A 17,301-nucleotide genomic window follows, 5' to 3' on the forward strand; every position below is an offset into this window, starting at 1 on the left:
AATTCACAGAGAGGTCTTTCCACTGCATTTTTTTTCAATAACAGACTTCATGTAACATCTCTGTGTTTGTTTATCTTTGTGAAACAGTTTCTGGTCTAGTGTCGGAGCTACGGGCCCTGCAGCCTGGAATTCATGACTTTGAACTGCGTGCAGTTGTTGGTCGAGGTCGCTTCGCTGAAGTCCAAGTAGTCAGAGAGAAAGCCACTGGAGATGTTTGTGCACTCAAAGTCATGGAAAAAAGTGTTTTACGCAGCAAAGAAAATGTAAGATTTGTGTGATGTCATCAAGTCAAATAACTTGATTAGTAAACAGAGAAAAATACATGAACGCTATCTTAGTACCAATAATGATATTGATGATGGGTACTGGTGATGCATGGTAGTTTACTGTCACTGCTACAAAAACTATATATAATATAAGATAAAGTAGTAACACCTGTGTTTTTTTCTAATACGGTCTGATTTGAAAAATCATTTTTGTTGAAAAATCATTTTTAGCTTGTATTTCAAGGAATTGTTATTTTACTTTACTTTTTTACTTCTGAGACAAAACCTGACATTCAAAGCTTATCTATGGTGATGAACACTACAGACTACAAAAAGTGTTTACATCAACAATTATAAATAAGAACAATGTATAAAAGGGAATTGTCAGACCTTATGGACTTTCTCAATTTCTACATAAATATAGCCTAAAATATGACCAGATCTTAATGCAACTTGTTAAATTAGATAAAAATAACTGAATTCAACAGATGAGACAGACTGGTATGGCCCTTTGTCCTCAATAATGTTTATGTATATTACACAACAGTATCTATTAAGGTCAGATTTTGATAGCAAGGATTCAAAAATATTATTTAAATGGCAGACTTGCACCTGATTAAAACAACTTCAATTTTCTGTTCAAGGTTCACATAATTTTGCCGCCACACAGAAACTGAGATGGCTTAATTTTAAATAAATTAATGTATTATGTTTGTCTTATTTGTTTAGTTAGATTACCTTTGTCTAGTGTTAGGAGCTTAAATGAAATTCATGTTCATAAAAAATAGACTCTTTGTGTCTACACTTTCAAGTATACTGTATCTCTTAGGCTGTGATTATAATCGAGGGAATTTTAATTGAGCTTTTTGCCATGGTTGTGTATTTCACAACATGACTTTGTAAAAACAAAGGCCCACTGGAGGGTGCTGCAGGGTTGATTACAATAAACCAAAATGTGGGTATATTTTACAGCTGTGTTGTCTGGCATGTGACTAATTGTCTCAGTCAGAATAGTACATTAGCTGTGACAAAAAGGATCTGAAGTGAGAAATATAATTAGCAGCTTTTATCAAAAAAGATGTTGGTTCATACAACTGTTGACTTTTTTGTTTGAAGTTAAATTACAAGCTACTTGTACAAGTAACACAAACTGAAGGTCAAAAACAGGGATTTGATCTCGCATCACGTGAATAACATCTACTGCTCCTCTGAATACCCCATTGGAACCCACGTAAACAAGTACCTAGAATTGTTGGATGCGTTAGATACTTATAAATACAATTTCTGCTGCACTGCTGCTGCATTTATTTAATGTATATTTGCTGACTGTGTAGTTTCTCTACTTTTCCTCAGGTTGTTTTTCATGAAGAAGAGCGGAAGATCCTAGCTCTCAACAGCAGTCCCTGGATCCCACAGCTACTCTGTGCTTTCCAAGATAACGATAATGTCTACTTGGTGAGACTGCAGTTTTTTCTGATCTTAAGCATGGATTGAATTTGCTGTGTTAGTTTTCACAACTCGAATGAAGCAGGTTAAATAAATAATGAGAAGCAGAAGTCAGTCGAAGTTTGTATGCTATTGCATTACCTACAGTCACGGAACAGTGTAGAATTTATATGCTCTTTTTTGGGGAAAAAAATCTAACAACTAGCATTTGTTGTGTACTGTTGTTGTGGTTTACTGCATTGTTTACAGAAAGATTGCATGTGTATGTCTGAATATATGTCTTGCCTTATACTAAACCAGCTGGAGGTGCTGTTGTCCCAAAACCTCAGCAACAAGAGTAATTGGCTGGTTGAAAATTGCTAAAAGATTAAATTAATTATATTTTTATATTAGTATTGTTTTTTCATAGAGTAGTATATTAAAGGTAGATTCTTTTCATATTGCATTTCAAAGAGTTGGCGTCACTTTGAGTTAAATATTTGCCTTTATTTAGTGTTGTGGATAGACCTTCTGTCCACTGACATCTTCCATCTTTTTGCAAATGTGTCTGGGTGTATATTTAAATTTTCTTTCACAAGCTGTGGTTTCCAGAATGGGGCTTATAAAACAGTGGACTCAGTCAGAATAGTACATGAGCTGCTACAGGAAGGCTTCTGAGTGAGCCATGAAATAAACAACTTGAATAGCTTTGAAGTTCGGGGAAAATATTTATCCTTTATACAAAGGAAATCTTGGGGCTTAGCACATTTTGTGTAACAGGCCATCAGAGCAAATCAGGTTAGCAAAGATTGTGTAGTGATTAATTCTATCATTCAGTGCTGGCACCTCCCCTGAATTACTGTTTATGCTATATCTAACATCACATTGTAGCAACCACTAAATTAAAACAAGCTTCCAGTGTTATACAACATGTATACCTGTACTTAATGCAGATATACTGTACATATTTCTAAAATCTTAGTCTTCCTGTAATACTTTAACAGTCAGCTATGGAGTACACATTTGCTCTCTGTAAATCTTACTTTTCACAGAGATGTACAGTGAAAAGCCATTAACCACACGAAAATCTATATATTTGTTCTGATGACCTGTTAGATGGGCTCACGGTGTAAGAAAAGGCAAAAGGCTCCCTATCCAAACCTTATAGTGTTCAATGCCCTTTGTTTTGCTTTCACTCGCCCTGTCCTTATACCTTTCTTCATGCCCCCTGTGTGTCTCTATTCCTCCTTCTCCTGTCTGTTCACTCCCCCTCTGTCTCACCCTGCTCTCTCACTGAGCATGGAGAAAAATACAAAACATCCATCTTTATCCGTGTGTCAGAGAGGCACCCAGTCTCGCTGTTGCTAGGTAACACCAGAGAATGCTCCGTTCATTCAGACTCACCGACCATTCATGCACCAGGGGCTCTCGCCTGTTATGGCTGTATGGCTGAAACCATATAGCTTAAACCAACCTTACCAATTAATTTAATCTCAGGATACAGACAGCAGAAAAAGACATCTTATTCAAACATGAATATGGGCAATTTGTGTTATTAAAAGATCTAAAGGTTTTGCATGGTTTTCTGTGGCAGATTGCCTTATTAAACGTATGTACTAGCCTGAGTTTACATATATAAAAGCTGCACATTTATTGTTCGTGTATTTGTGGTTATTGAAGGCTAGTCATTTGACTGTGGCATCACGGATAAATTTGCAAAACCATGCAGTCTTACATAACCGAATCTGTAATGAGATTACATTGAAAAAATATTTCATGCAAGTTCAAACACACATGGTCTCAGATGCTTTTCAGTTGCTAATCTTCTCAATTAATGAAACTTCCAATCAAATTTTAACCTATACTGTATCTTCAGGCAATGGAGTACTTGCCTGGCGGTGACCTGATGTCCCTCCTAAACCGATACGAAGATCAGTTTGATGAATCAATGGCTCAGTTCTATTTGGCAGAACTGGTGGAGGCCATTCATGCAGTTCACCAGATGGGCTACGTCCACAGGTACTGTAAGACACTAGTTACTGAGTCCACCAATAAGTAGACTAGAGGCTTCTCAAGGCTTTGTGGAATATTCCTTAACAAACTGGAGCAGAGGTTTTGGTAATTTATCACTAAATGTGATTTATTTTTTCTTTATTTATTTTACGTAGAGCATTTGCTGGGGCGCTAACACTGAAATTGTTTTACATTATAGTTAAAATGGAAGATTGTTAACAGACATCCCTGAAAAAGCAGTATAAAATATCCTGTAAACTATTGACTCACAGAGACGTCAAACCAGAGAACGTTCTCATCGATCGGACGGGTCACGTTAAACTGGCAGACTTTGGATCAGCTGCCAGACTCACTGCTAACAAAACAGTAAGTAACAGCAAGATTACATTGCTCTGTGTCTTACATTTATATTTGTTTCGAGTGACAGTGTGTTTGATTTATGTTTCTACAGGTGGCAGCTCCAACAGTACCTGTTGGGACTCAGGACTTTCTGTCTCCTGAGGTCCTAACAGCCATGAACGGGGGCTCACACAGCACATATGGAGTTGAGTGTGACTGGTGGTCTCTTGGGGTCATAGCCTATGAGATGATTTATGCCAGGTCTCCATTTTCTGAAGGCACATCTACCAAGACCATCCACAACATCCTCAACTTCCAGGTACCATACACTGAATTTATAGATGATCTATTTATGATTTCCAAATTAATAAAACTATCAACTATTTCCAGTAAATGCTGTCTGATCAGTTTATTTATAGTATCACATAATGAATCCATGTCTGTGCTGTTTGCCTGCAGCATTTTCTAAAGTTTCCAGAGGAGCCGCAGGCCAGTAGGCAGTTTGTCGACCTGGTGCAGAGTTTGCTGTGTGGAGCCAAAGAGCGACTAGGTTTTCAGGGACTCCGCTGTCATGCTTTCTTCTCCAATGTAGACTGGAATAACCTAAGACACAGTAAGGCATTTTCTTTCCTTGAACCACTGTTTGAGTAAAATGCTCAACTTGGTTTAAAATGAAACAGTGTCATCTTTAATTATATTGCTGGACATGTGATAAATGACTGCTTGTCGAATACAGATGTTTTTTTACGATAATCAGTACCTAAGAGTACTGTGTGCCTGTGGCTGCAGATGGACAACAAACAGCAACAGCATTGCCAGTGGTTGTCTGTAGTAAGATAATGAGATTCTGTGCACCGTTGGCACTAGGCCAGCTCTTTCCTGAGGATGAGAATAAGAGGGAGGCAGCAAAAAGTGATCCAGACAGAGTAAAGATCTGCAACTCATCTACTTCTCAACAACAGCAACGCAGCAGAAATCCTTAAAGCTTGCGACATCAGACATGTTCTCTGTGGCAGAAACACGTGTGTTTGTCGAACATCATTGTTGCTGTCAAATCTGAGGCTGCACTGAATGACAAAGAGTGACCTTTCTACTTGACTGGCTATAAGATAACACACCAGTAACCGTCACATTAATGGACCTTTTAAGTGAAACATGGTCACATTGAAGAACTGCAGCTCTACAGTAGCTCTGAGATTCAGAGGTGATGCGCAGCTGCAGGGGCGAGTGTGTTCAGATCGACCCCATAGTTTGATTGTGAAATCATTGTCAAACCTTATAATGCCTTTTCTTCAAGCTTTTTGCAATCTTAATATCCTTGTCAACCCTGAGTATTTTTTTAATTTTAATCTACAGCTGTTGTGTTTTTTTACACAACTAAGCCAAACGCTTGACCAAGACAGCCTTTTGCCTGTGTCGGAAATGTTTATTGATTTGTTATTTTTTTTATTACATGATAGATTTTCGAAATAAATATGAAAAGAAGAATAATGTATGTAAATGTTTGTAGTAAAAATAAAGCCCTGGTTTTATAGATAATTGGACACAGATAGCGCTCTCTGCTTCAGCTTTGGCTCCAGCTGATTAGCTTGCTCTGCTGCAGTGAGGGAGAGAGAGTGAGCATGTGTGTATGCGTGTGTGAGAGAGAGAGAGAGAGAAGGAAGAAGGGAGAAGGGAGGGACAGAGAGGCAGCATGTGTATCAACGCGCGACTTACCGCACTTTAGACTCCGCTCTGCCGTGCTCTGTTCCTCCTCCCCCCCTTTCTCTCCCTTTTCTCCTCGTGTTTTCATTTGTATTTATTTATTATTACTACCTTGCTTGCCGCTGCGCCCTCGTCTCCCTGCCTTCTCACCCCCTCTTCTCATCCTGTACTCCTGCAGTTCTCCCGCCTTTTGTTCCTGCGTTGCATGCTGAAGATGACACCTCTAATTTCGAGGAGCCGGAGAAGGCATCCCCCCGGCCAGCCTCAGCAGCCCAGCGTGGAGCTCTGCCAACGGGCTTCCGGGGCCAGGATTTACCCTTTCTAGGCTGGTTTTTCAGCAGAGCGTTGACAACATTGGCCAAAACAGAGTAAGTGCTACCTGTTTACTCGGACTGTTTGGCTTTATTCTCGTAGCCAAAGCAAATGTCCCCTGTGTATAATTCTTTAACATACCTATGTTGGGTAAAAATGCCATGTTACTATTAGTTTTCTATAGATTTCTTATTACCACAGCAACACATTTCAGGTAGCCTTGTTTCAGGTGACCTAGTGTGGTGCCCTGGGCAGTTGGTGTTGTGTTCCTATCATTTGTGTTGTGCCTGCTGGGGCTAAAATGGGTTTGGCCATATGCTGTATCAGACAAGGAACGAGGGAGGGGAGGGATATCCCTCTTGCCTGGTGCTCTCTTCTACTGATTATTGTTTTTTCCTTTAGTATATATATGTAAATAGTCAATGTATGGATAGATCTAATAATGGACTACAGGACGTTAGCTGGTGTTATCTTGCCATCGTCAGTGATTGGTATGCGGCTGAGTGTGTCAATGAGGTTTGCTGAGAGGTGGAACCCCACACATAGACACACTCCCACCCTCACTGCTGTTATTGTGCTTTTTCTGTTACTATGCAGCATAATGGGTCCTGAGTTTTATAGCATAGGGTTTGGGACTGTAATTATCCCTAATGGAGTTTGGCTTCTTAACCTCTGATGGTAATGCAAGAGGATGGATTTCATTCCTGTAGCCCCATGGCAGTTTTCTAGCAGGTTAATGGTGCTGGAGACTGCGCATCATGACAGCAGCAGCTAGAGAACGGGAAGAAAAAGCGTGAACAGATTAGACAGGAAAAAGAATCAGAGCTGAGACTGTGGGAGAGAATATATTTCTATGGTTACTACCATGATAGTCCCCCAGTCCCCACCCCCATCTTTACTCTACTCCTATTCTCCTCCTATTTTCTCCCTTTTCAGTGCCTGTGTCCTTTGCCGTTATACCATCAGTCATTTGAATCTAGTAATTTTCTTTGTTGCATTTAATTAAGAGGTGCTCTGAGCTCATAGAATGTGTCAAATTTATGTGTGGGGTGCATGCATATGCATGTACACATTTTTCATTACAGTGCCAAAAAGAAAAGGGAAACAAACCCGGAGACAGACTAATGCAATGCTAATATTGTCTTTGGGGCTTATGGTTAATATGTTTCAGTCTGTAGGAACTTGTCGGATAGAATCATTATTCAAACCTAAAAACAGAATATTCTCTAACATCTCGTATGCAGTTTCTTTTATATTTGAGTATATATTCAGCTTTAGTATGCTTGGATTTGTCCAAATATATTCAAGATGCACAGATGATGTAGACTATTCCACTACTACATCTTAAACTCTTGCATGCTTGTAATTTGAAGAAGACATATTCTGGTCTTTTCTATGTCTTGGTTTATAAAAAAATGAATTTAATGTGAAATTTTATCAAATTTGCTTAGAATAGTTAAGAGATTATTATTGTCCCCTATATTAACTCCTGTAGCCACAATCAGACCATAAACTCAAATTATACACAAATGAAAAGTCTAACAGCCATATTGCATGCAAAATTGTTCACCTCATGCCTCATTGTTTGTACATAGTAGCTTGTGTGTTGTTGTATTTTCAGTCTATGTGCTTGTCTTATTATTTGCAGTGTAGATGTGACTGATCAGTGCTGATAAGCCTTTAAGTGACCTTTCCTCCCCCTTGTCTTGCCTTTAGTCTGTTCAGTAATGCAGACAAACGGTGTTGTGGCATTTTTTCTCTTATGTGTAAACTTTTGTTTTCCGCCTACTGTAGATGGTGTCTATGTGCCTGTGTATACACTATATATAGATGTATGTATTTGTGTACAGGTACCTGTGTATTTCGGGGGTATTCTTCTTGGTGCATAGAGGGAAAAAAGGAGCAGTTCTTGCTTTTCATGATTATTTTTAACACTGTGACTCAGTCTGACTCAACTTTATTAAAGATCTTTCTGTAGTATTTGTGAATCAGTCCATTCATACAGTCCTGTGATAAATTTATTTATTAGATTATTCAGGGGTTGCTTTTTCTGTGGCCAAGAGAGGAGTAAAGAAAGATTTTACTTTCTAAATTATTCCCCATGAATGGAAACAAAATAGGACATCATCTTACATAAACAAGACGATGAGTACATTGGACCGACTACAAAGCAGACCAACCCCAAGCAAAGGCATAGCCCAAATTACCCTGTCACATCAGGCAACGAGCACATATTCCCAGGTCTACACAGCTGTTTTGTTCATGTAGTCTGTTTCATCTTGGATCTACTGCATTAAATAATATACACCTAACTCCTTGTCACTTCCAAAATGCTTGGTTGAATAATATTCTCCAAAGTGAGTTATTTAAAAAGGACCATACATATTGGTGCATATTTTTATGCTCTGTGTCTGTTGCTCATTTATATGTGGGTGTTGTCTGCTGTTCCGTCATCTTAATTACAGCTACAATACTGCCAAGCGTTGCTGTAGCCCAACGTGGACTTTATGTCATGATATGTTTGTGTCAGTCATCCTCAATCTAGGTTAGCTGATATGATTTGTGGTGTTTCTGTGCGGTCTGAAGATTTCTATTTAAGGGTGACACACGGAAGACGTCTAAGATTTATGCTTGGCTTGCATGGTCCAAAATATCATAATTACTCTTATGCCCAGGTCAGTGTCTGCAGGTCTTAACTCCCCTGCCAAGACCAACTCCATGGAAAAGAAACTACACCTTAAAAGCAAAGAACTACAGGAAACTCAAGACAAATGTCACAAGGTAAGACTGTAATTTTAATCTGCATTCACTATTTGCTGTTGTTTATTGTGTTGTTTGTGATTCATTCGGAGTTTTATTATTCACATTTGATAAACATTTTACACCAGCGCAGAAATTCGATGCAGGCACAGCTGAATGACTGGATACAGTCTCATTTCCATATTGTAGGACTTTGTTTTTCATAAAACATTTGTCATTGTGGGCTTTATTGCCAGACATCTTGTGTTTATTCGGGCTGACTGGATTAATACAGACCAAGCAAGCCAAGTTAATATTGTTGTTTGCTACATTACAACCACATTGTTTGTAGCCTTCTGGATTGTATATTAGATCAAATAAAACAGCTATCATATTATTTTATGGCCAGTGTACTCTTCTTGTGAATTTATATCACAATGTTTTATTTCTGCAGCACCAATCAAATATAAAAAAGTTGTTGTCTCAAATCGACTGTCATTTGTTAACCTTTAGTAAAATATCTCTAGCATAATTCTCTCTTGTGGATTCAGATGGAGCAGGAAATTTCCAGGTTTCAACGTAAAATGACTGACCTGGAGTCAGTGCTCCACCAGAAAGATGTGGAGCTGAAGGCATCCGAGACTCAGAGGAGCATCTTGGAGCAAGACCTCGCCACCTACATTACTGAGTGCAGTGTGAGTCATAGCAGCTGTGTCCTTGTGTGTGCAGGATTTAGAGGGATGTCCATACGTATGAGACAAATCTGTTTTTGTTGTTTTGCGTTGCTGTCCTCAACATTTGTCATAAATCGGAATTGATTTAGGCCAACATTAGCCTTGAGTCTTTCTGTGTATATGTGTTTTCAGAGCCTAAAGCGAAGCTTGGAAGAGGCACGTGTGGAGGTCTCCAGAGAGGATGACAAGGCAATGCAGCTGCTGCATGACATCCGTGAACAGAGCAACAAGCTGCAGGAAATTAAAGAGCAAGTATGTAAATCTTCAGTTCTCATTCAAATGATGTCTTTTGCCTCCTTCTCATCAGTGTAATTATGTAGTAGATGGAAAACACTTGAACATATGTATTTAAACTAAAATTATGTTTATAAATATGCTACTTGCTGCTGTGGTCCTATCTAAAAAAAAAAAAAAATTATATCCCTTTGTACCTTTTTCGAATTCACAATGTTGTAATTGAAGCGGCCTTAATATTACACAGGTCCTCAGTGTCTCCCTAGTAAACAGAGAGGGTTTCCCCTTGTCCTGAGTATTCATAAAGGTCATCCCTACAGATGGCATCCCTGCATGATACATAAGTCAGGAGACTTTGATGAGTGATAACGAGATTCACTGAGAGACACTATATTTAGAATATTTTATCAGATGAAAGTTGAACTCTTCACACTTGAAACATTAATTGGTAGAAAACACTCAAGGTGAAAATGAGCCAGTAACAAACATCTGCAGCATTTAAGTGATAATCCTGGAGTTTCCATCTTTGATTTGACACTTTGACACTTCAGGTCAAGGTGGTCATTGCTGAATTTCATTGTAGTTTCTATCAACCACTGCAAAATGAGTGTGAGCAGATCGCTAAACTATATTTTTGTATAACACTGGTTGTTCTTTGTGTAATTGTAACTGACATCCTTGGTTCAAGCAGTTTCTGACAATTCAAATACGAGGCCATTTATATTTATTATTATAATACTGCAGTACAGCAGAAAATATGGTTTATCATTTTTGAAGCGCAGGTTATTTTGTATCGTATTTTGGTTCTACACTTTTAGGAGTACCATGCCCAGCTAGAGGAGATGCAGGTGACCATCAGGCAACTTGAGGAGGACCTATCAGCTGCCCGACGCCGGAGTGACCTCTATGAATCTGAACTCAGAGACTCCAGGCAAACGAGTGAGGAGCTCAAAAGGAAAGCTGTGGAATACCAGCAAAGAATCCAGAAGGTGATCCAGAATGTTACCAGAACCAGTTTGGCATTATTCTCAAGACTGAATAGTTAGTGATATTGAAATTCTGATATAGAAATTTGACTTATTTACTTACAGTAAAGTGTCCAAAAGCATATTGCCCAACATGACATTGTGCTACTTACCAACAAACCCTTTAAATTTAATGTATGAAACTATACATAATGTATATTTTTATAGAACTCTAAATATTGTTAATTCATTTACCTTGAACTATAATGTCAGAACACACTCGGAAGGATTTGGTTTGCTCTGATCTGGTCTTTGTATCTGCCGTGTATCTACAGCCTAATCGCATTATATGTCTATGTAAATAAATTGTGTGTTTTGTTGCCTTAAAGTAAAATTTAACTGTGTAAAATATATTTTAAGGCAGGATTCCTGGATGGCTTCATTTGAAAAGTTCTAAAAAAAACTGACTGAGGGGAAGATCCCAGAGCTCACAAAAGCCTTTGTGTTTTTTCTTTTGCACCTGTAACAAGTAAATGATAGTTGGATTGAGTTTCATTTGTCACACTGTATATTTTCCAGGCCAAAGAACAGGGCAAAGCTGAAGTGGAAGAGCTTCTCTCTAAACTTGAGAAGGTATCAGTCTGTTTTTCCTTATCTTTTTGGTTTAAGCTGTACTAATGCTACAAATTAAAAGCTTTCTGATATTTCCTTCCTTTAGACTAATTCCGAGCAGCAGATAAAAATCCAAGAGCTCCAGGACAAATTGTCAAAGGTTAATGTCTTTTATTTTATTCACATAAATTACATTATTAGAAATATTCATAGATTAAATCATTTGTATCATCTAAACAGCAACAAAGATTTGGTTTGTTTTAGTTTTCCACTTATACCCTACGGTAAATATTTTTTAAGTGTAGCTGTGGGTAGGAACTGCCTAAGCGCATCACAACGTATGTCTTGGGATCCACTAACGGTCTTTGACCTCCTGAACCTCCTCAGGCAGTGAAAGCGAGCACAGAGGCCACTGAGCTACTGCAGAATGTCCGGCAGGCCAAAGAGCGTCTGGAACGAGACCTGGAGCGCCTGCGAGGCAAAACCGACTCTAGTGACACTTTAAAACGCCGTCTAAGGGAGACAGAGGTACCAGACTAAATCTCACAATTATAAATGATGTAAACTATATAAATACTAAAGGTTTTATAAAAACTGTTTCAGGTCACTCTTGTGACAATTATCCTTGTGGTCAGCCTTATATTCTAATTTTGTTGTCTAAGCAGGAGGGCAGGAAGACTCTGGAAAACCAGGTAAAAAGGCTGGAGATGGTCGAGCGAAGAGAGAATAAGCTAAAAGATGACATTCAGACCAAATCCCAGCAGATCCAGCAGATGGCTGAGAAGATCCTGGTGAGAGAGCTGCTGATAAGGCTTGCTAATACTTTGCCCCAATCCACCCCTAATTTCACCCCATCCCACTTCTCCCATTCATCCAGCTCCCTCCTACTCTACCCTCATTAGTTATCTTGGAACACACAGGCTAGTTAAGGTCTCTGGAATTAAGACTAGTCAACAAGTTTGAGTGCACATTTACTGCAGCTTTGTACCAGTGTCAACATGAACAGGCACCGCTACCCTCGACTTGTGGACTTCCAGCTTTTTAGAGCAAGTTTCTTTTTTTATTTTTAATGTTTTTGGTTTAAGTGTAGACTTTTAAGAAATACATTAACTTTGTTTTTTACTCTTTTAGGCAGCTTAATCTTAATCATCAGGCAATTTATATTTTGTGTCTCGTGAAAAAGGTCATTGGGATTTATGGGAATTTGAAGTGTCTCTAGTTACCTGTGTTATCTTACTTCTTTCAGGAGCTTGAGGAGAATCTGAGAGATGCCCAGTCTACCGCTCAGAGGATGGAAACCCAACTGGTTCAAAAGGAGAGACTTTTTGAAGACAAGATTAAGGTAGTCCAGCAAAACATTGTGCACATATTTAAGTGTTAAGTCTTCGGCAAATTATATATTGAGTTCTTGGTTTTGTTTAAATGTAGTAAATCTGAGTCAGTCTCTTCCCTTTTGATTGTAGTGTTTGCCATTTATACCGATCAGTAACAACATTGAGTCCATCAGATCATGGATGATGTTGCATCTGTTTGTCAGTCAAATATTTAAAACCACTTTAATGTTTTTTATACAATATTAAACAAATACAACCACGACGGTATGTGATTATTAGTATTTTATTTGAATCAGTGCTTGGTCATGGCAGGCTGTAGCCATCACAACTTAATTTGATGAGTTGTTCCTGCTGTCTGAAGGTTCTGGAGGCCCAGATGAAGGTGGACCTGGCTGACAAAGAGAGCCTGGAGGCCAGACGTGCCCAGCAGGAAGAGGAGTCGAGGGAAAACTGCAAACTAATCAGTGAACAAAAAGCAGTATGAAAACATAAACCCTTTTTTTAAAAAATATACATCACAGTTAGACATTTGTGGCTACATTTCTAATGGAGGCAGTGTAATGCTGGATTTAAAAACATTAGCAGTGTAAGATTAATTTATTGTGCTTAGAGTTGATGTACTGAATAAGTGTCATTGGATTTTCTTTGCAAACCTACACTTTCACTCACCTACCAAATTGATAATTTGACTGGTGGACGTCAACATTTTTATTATTCATTTATTTTTTTTAAACAGTAATCCGTTTTTGTGGTTCAAATATACGTCTGGATTTAATCGTACTTTACTGCAAGTTGCACCATAAAGCCTGGGCTCAAGTCCTAATCTGGTTAATGTGGTAGAATTGAAGCACCGAAGAAGCTTTTAGAAGCAGTTATCTGACATTGACAGTAGACGATTCTGGCAGCACCTTGATGGACTGTAATAGGATTTTACTAGTACAAAATTCTGTTTTCCACAACAAGGTGCACACCCTGTGATTTTTATTTGGAATTCACCTAACAACCAAATAATTCTATAGTATGCCCTTGCATTTGAGCATTTTTATTCTAATGTTATTTCTCTGTAAATCTCTATTATTGTGCTCACTTCTCCCTGCAGACAATTAATGCTATGGATTCCAAGATGAAGAACCTGGAGCAGCGCATTGCTGAGCTGTCAGAGGCTAACAAGCTGGCCGCTAACAGCAGCATCTACACCCAGAAGAATATGTGAGTTAACTAGGCCCACTGCCCACACTGTTCTTTCATGAATGCCCACACCCACACTGTTTCTGTCACCTCGGGCTTCCAATTGCCTCATTAGTGTACACTTACATCTCGGTGGACCATTGCTAATCTATCTTCACTGTGTAAATGTTTCTTCTCATTGTCGCAGTTGGCTTAAAAAATAACCGTTTGAAGCCTACCTATTATAAGTTTACTGACACTTTTGTTAACACATTTCAAATGCTGTGGTGTTTAATAAGCTTAATTATCACCATACATTACTTGAGCAATTTTCTTTCTTTCCTTTACCAAAGTTCTTCTGAGATTTAAACTGTGCTGTAATAAACATCTCTGTGTATGGTCTTGTCAGGAAAGCCCAGGAGGAGATGATCTCAGAGCTAAGACAGCAAAAATTCTATTTGGAGTCACAGGCAGGCAAGCTGGAGGCCCAAAATGCCAAACTAGAGGAGCACCTTGAGAAGATGAGCCAGCAGGAGCAGACCAAGAGGACAAGGCTAATGGAGCTGGAGAGCAGGCTGCGGGAGGTAGGGAACAGAAAAGCCATGCAATTCACTTTAACTACTGTAGCACACTGTGTGGCTTTACATCATTACTATCCACAAAAGGGATTAAAGCAGCTGATCAGCTGGCAAGATCAGATCTGTTTTTAGTTAAACAGCTAATTAAGTGCAGTAGGCTTCTATAGCAACTCTACAAAATTACGATTGGACCTGCGCATAATCTGCTGAGAGCTTTCATTAGTAAATGTTATATTCACTGACAGCAGAATATGTTAAGGATCAGTGTTAAGTATTCTATGTCTATATACTTCTAATTGTGCCTTTGCTGCCTAACAGCTCTCATTTGCAGTTTGACATCGCTATAACACTTCTGCCCTCATAACAAGTTTTGAGTATAACATTGATGTTATTTGCATATTTCAGATAATGCTTAGTAACATCCAGAAGTTAGTCAAAAGATAATAAGATGATGTACAAGAAGCATCATTGTGTAAAAAAATATTAGTATTTTTTATTTACATTTGAACAAAAAGTGACACATTGGAAAAAAAAGTATTAGTATTTTTTATTTACATTTGAACAAAAAGTGACACATTGAAAATTATTCATACCCTTTGCAAACTGTCACAGTCTATGGAAAAATCCAATGTTCTATACCACTCCAAATAGTCTGAGATGTTAATGCTAAATACCCTGATTCATTGGGCACAACTGATCAACTGAACATGAAAAATCAGAAGCTCTCTGCATGGTGCACGGTGGCTGCTCACAGCTCAAGTCAGGAAAGGGCTATAAGACCATATCTAAACATTTTCAAGTTGCAGTGGCTACAGTGCAAAGTTTTAAGGACATGGTCAGGAGCCAAAAGTGACACCTGTGCTGACCAGGAGGATAATGAGATAGGTAAAAAAAAAATTCCACCAAGGCCATCCTGATGAATCTGGGTAGTGCTGGTGGCAACATCTCAAGGCAGGCAGTCCATGGACACTACACAGTTCCACAGCACACCACGTCTCCAGGTAAAGCACCCAAAAGCCCGTTTGGCTTTTGCAAATGCTCATCTAGACGAAGAAAAGAAAAAGACTCCTGGTCGTCTGTTTTGTGGTCAGATGGAACAAAAATTGACTTGTTTGGCCACAATGATGTACATTTATTTGGCATGAAAAAGGAGAAGCCTTCAACCCTAAGAACACCATCCCCATCCCTGACGTAAATCCAATTGAGAATCTGTGGAGATAACGATCAGGGTGATGGCAAGGATTCCCCCCCCAACCGTAAAGGGTTGGAGCTTATCGCTAAAGATAAATGGGAAAACATACTGTGCCAGTAGAGACATGCTAAAAGCTATTCTTGCTATTATATCAGCAATTATAGGAAGCGTGTGATTGCTCTTATAGCCAATAAGGCTTTTCTTTAGATTATTGAGAAAGGTATGAGTAATTCGTGCCACTCTTTGTGGAAAAACTATTAGTCATCTTTTATTTACATTTGAACAATGATGCCTCTTGTACATTGTGAGAGAAAATGACAGAAATCGGTGTCATTTCCGGTTAAAAAACAATTAAACAATATATAATATTCAGATCACAAAACCCATTAGCTTGATTTAAGCTGTTAGACATTATACATAGTTTTGTGATTGTTGTTGTCTGTTCACCATCTGCTCTCTCATATTTTCGTTAGGATCTGAGGAGAACACTAATTCCATTAGCGGTTTTAACCATGCACTTTTTAGCGTATAATATTGTTGAATGTTTCTCTGACTTCCTCTGATTAACCTCACCACTGTTTTGTGTTCATTTTTTAATGTTGATATTATCAAAGTCACGAAAGCAATGGTTGCCTTTTTTAAAAATCAAAAAATAACTGAATTTATTTCCTAATTCCTATGAACCATATTCAAAACACCATTGACGGATCTAGGTTAAAAGGTTTCAAGGATTTTAGAGAAGCCTCCACTTTCTCTCCTAAAATTCATACCATATGTTACTCTTGAAGGGTTAAAACCAAAGACAAAATACACAAACCTATATGTAAATACAATCTGTTTCAGGTCTGTTTTGCAGTTTTATATATACACAACATTTAGCCTAGACTTGTCTCTCTTTTAGATGGGCCTGGAACACGAAGAGGAGAAGCTGGAAATCAAGAGACAGGTGTCGGAGCTGACCCTTTCCCTGCAGGAACGAGAGTCCCAGATTAGCAGCCTGCAGGCTGCCCGTCTTGCCTTGGAGAGCCAGCTGCAGCAAGCAAAGACTGAGCTGGAAGAGACCAGTGCAGAGGCTGAGGAGGAGATCACCGCCCTCAGGGTAAACAAACAAGTGCAAGTACACAAGTGATCTCATTGGAATGCCCATGTAAATAGATTCACAAATAAGTGTAGACAATGCAACGTTTGTATCCAGATGTACAGTTCTTGTTATCAGTGTTGGTGTCAACAATTCACCATTCCTGTGTGTCATATTTAGATATGATGTTATAATTTTTGTTTTTTAATTCCTTGTGCTTGTCACAGAATCACAGAGACGAAATTCAGCGCAAGTTTGATGCCTTGAGAGACAGCTGCTCTGTAAGTGCTGCCATGGCCTTTTGTGTCTGTTCCCAGCAACAGAACAATTTGAATATAGTGATTCACATGTAACTGCAAATGTTTGTTTTAATGTACCAATGTGTCATCTGCTTAATATGGCGTTTCTCAAGCCACATTTGCAAGTGTTTTTCAGTTTGACTCAGACATTTAGGTCCAGCTTTGTTTCCTCATGCAATTGCTGTTTACCATTGCAGATGTTTTCACATTCATCACAACTTTACCCAGAACATTTAATATGCTGCTGTCACTTTGGTATTTGCCACAATTAACCTCAATCAATCAGCTGTGTACAGACATTGGGTGTCCC

At 38.7% G+C, this 17,301-nt stretch overlaps 1 protein-coding gene across 9 annotated transcripts in view; it reads left to right on the forward strand.

Moving 5' to 3' along the window:
- The window catches only part of cita (citron rho-interacting serine/threonine kinase a), a 31,355-nt gene that overhangs the window by 906 nt on the left and 13,148 nt on the right, over nucleotides 1–17,301 (forward strand). For 6 of the 9 annotated variants that reach the window (XM_029150857.3, XM_029150862.3, XM_029150861.3 and 3 more), the window contains exons 4-24: nucleotides 88–263; nucleotides 1,620–1,721; nucleotides 3,568–3,710; nucleotides 3,977–4,070; nucleotides 4,156–4,362; nucleotides 4,503–4,656; nucleotides 5,926–6,115; nucleotides 8,735–8,840; nucleotides 9,350–9,493; nucleotides 9,665–9,784; nucleotides 10,585–10,755; nucleotides 11,311–11,364; nucleotides 11,450–11,503; nucleotides 11,731–11,871; nucleotides 12,006–12,134; nucleotides 12,590–12,685; nucleotides 13,039–13,155; nucleotides 13,777–13,886; nucleotides 14,254–14,428; nucleotides 16,516–16,713; nucleotides 16,920–16,973. In XM_029150857.3, coding sequence (XP_029006690.1) covers nucleotides 88–263; nucleotides 1,620–1,721; nucleotides 3,568–3,710; nucleotides 3,977–4,070; nucleotides 4,156–4,362; nucleotides 4,503–4,656; nucleotides 5,926–6,115; nucleotides 8,735–8,840; nucleotides 9,350–9,493; nucleotides 9,665–9,784; nucleotides 10,585–10,755; nucleotides 11,311–11,364; nucleotides 11,450–11,503; nucleotides 11,731–11,871; nucleotides 12,006–12,134; nucleotides 12,590–12,685; nucleotides 13,039–13,155; nucleotides 13,777–13,886; nucleotides 14,254–14,428; nucleotides 16,516–16,713; nucleotides 16,920–16,973 — 2,735 coding nt within the window. The remainder of the gene's footprint in view (nucleotides 1–87; nucleotides 264–1,619; nucleotides 1,722–3,567; nucleotides 3,711–3,976; nucleotides 4,071–4,155; nucleotides 4,363–4,502; nucleotides 4,657–5,925; nucleotides 6,116–8,734; nucleotides 8,841–9,349; nucleotides 9,494–9,664; nucleotides 9,785–10,584; nucleotides 10,756–11,310; nucleotides 11,365–11,449; nucleotides 11,504–11,730; nucleotides 11,872–12,005; nucleotides 12,135–12,589; nucleotides 12,686–13,038; nucleotides 13,156–13,776; nucleotides 13,887–14,253; nucleotides 14,429–16,515; nucleotides 16,714–16,919; nucleotides 16,974–17,301) is intronic. The other 3 variants (XM_029150859.3, XM_029150866.3, XM_029150864.3) reach the window with 1 other exon arrangement.

The sequence above is a fragment of the Betta splendens genome, chromosome 5 (assembly GCF_900634795.4).
Source record: "Betta splendens chromosome 5, fBetSpl5.4, whole genome shotgun sequence".
In the NCBI taxonomy this organism is placed as follows: Eukaryota; Metazoa; Chordata; class Actinopteri; order Anabantiformes; family Osphronemidae; genus Betta; species Betta splendens.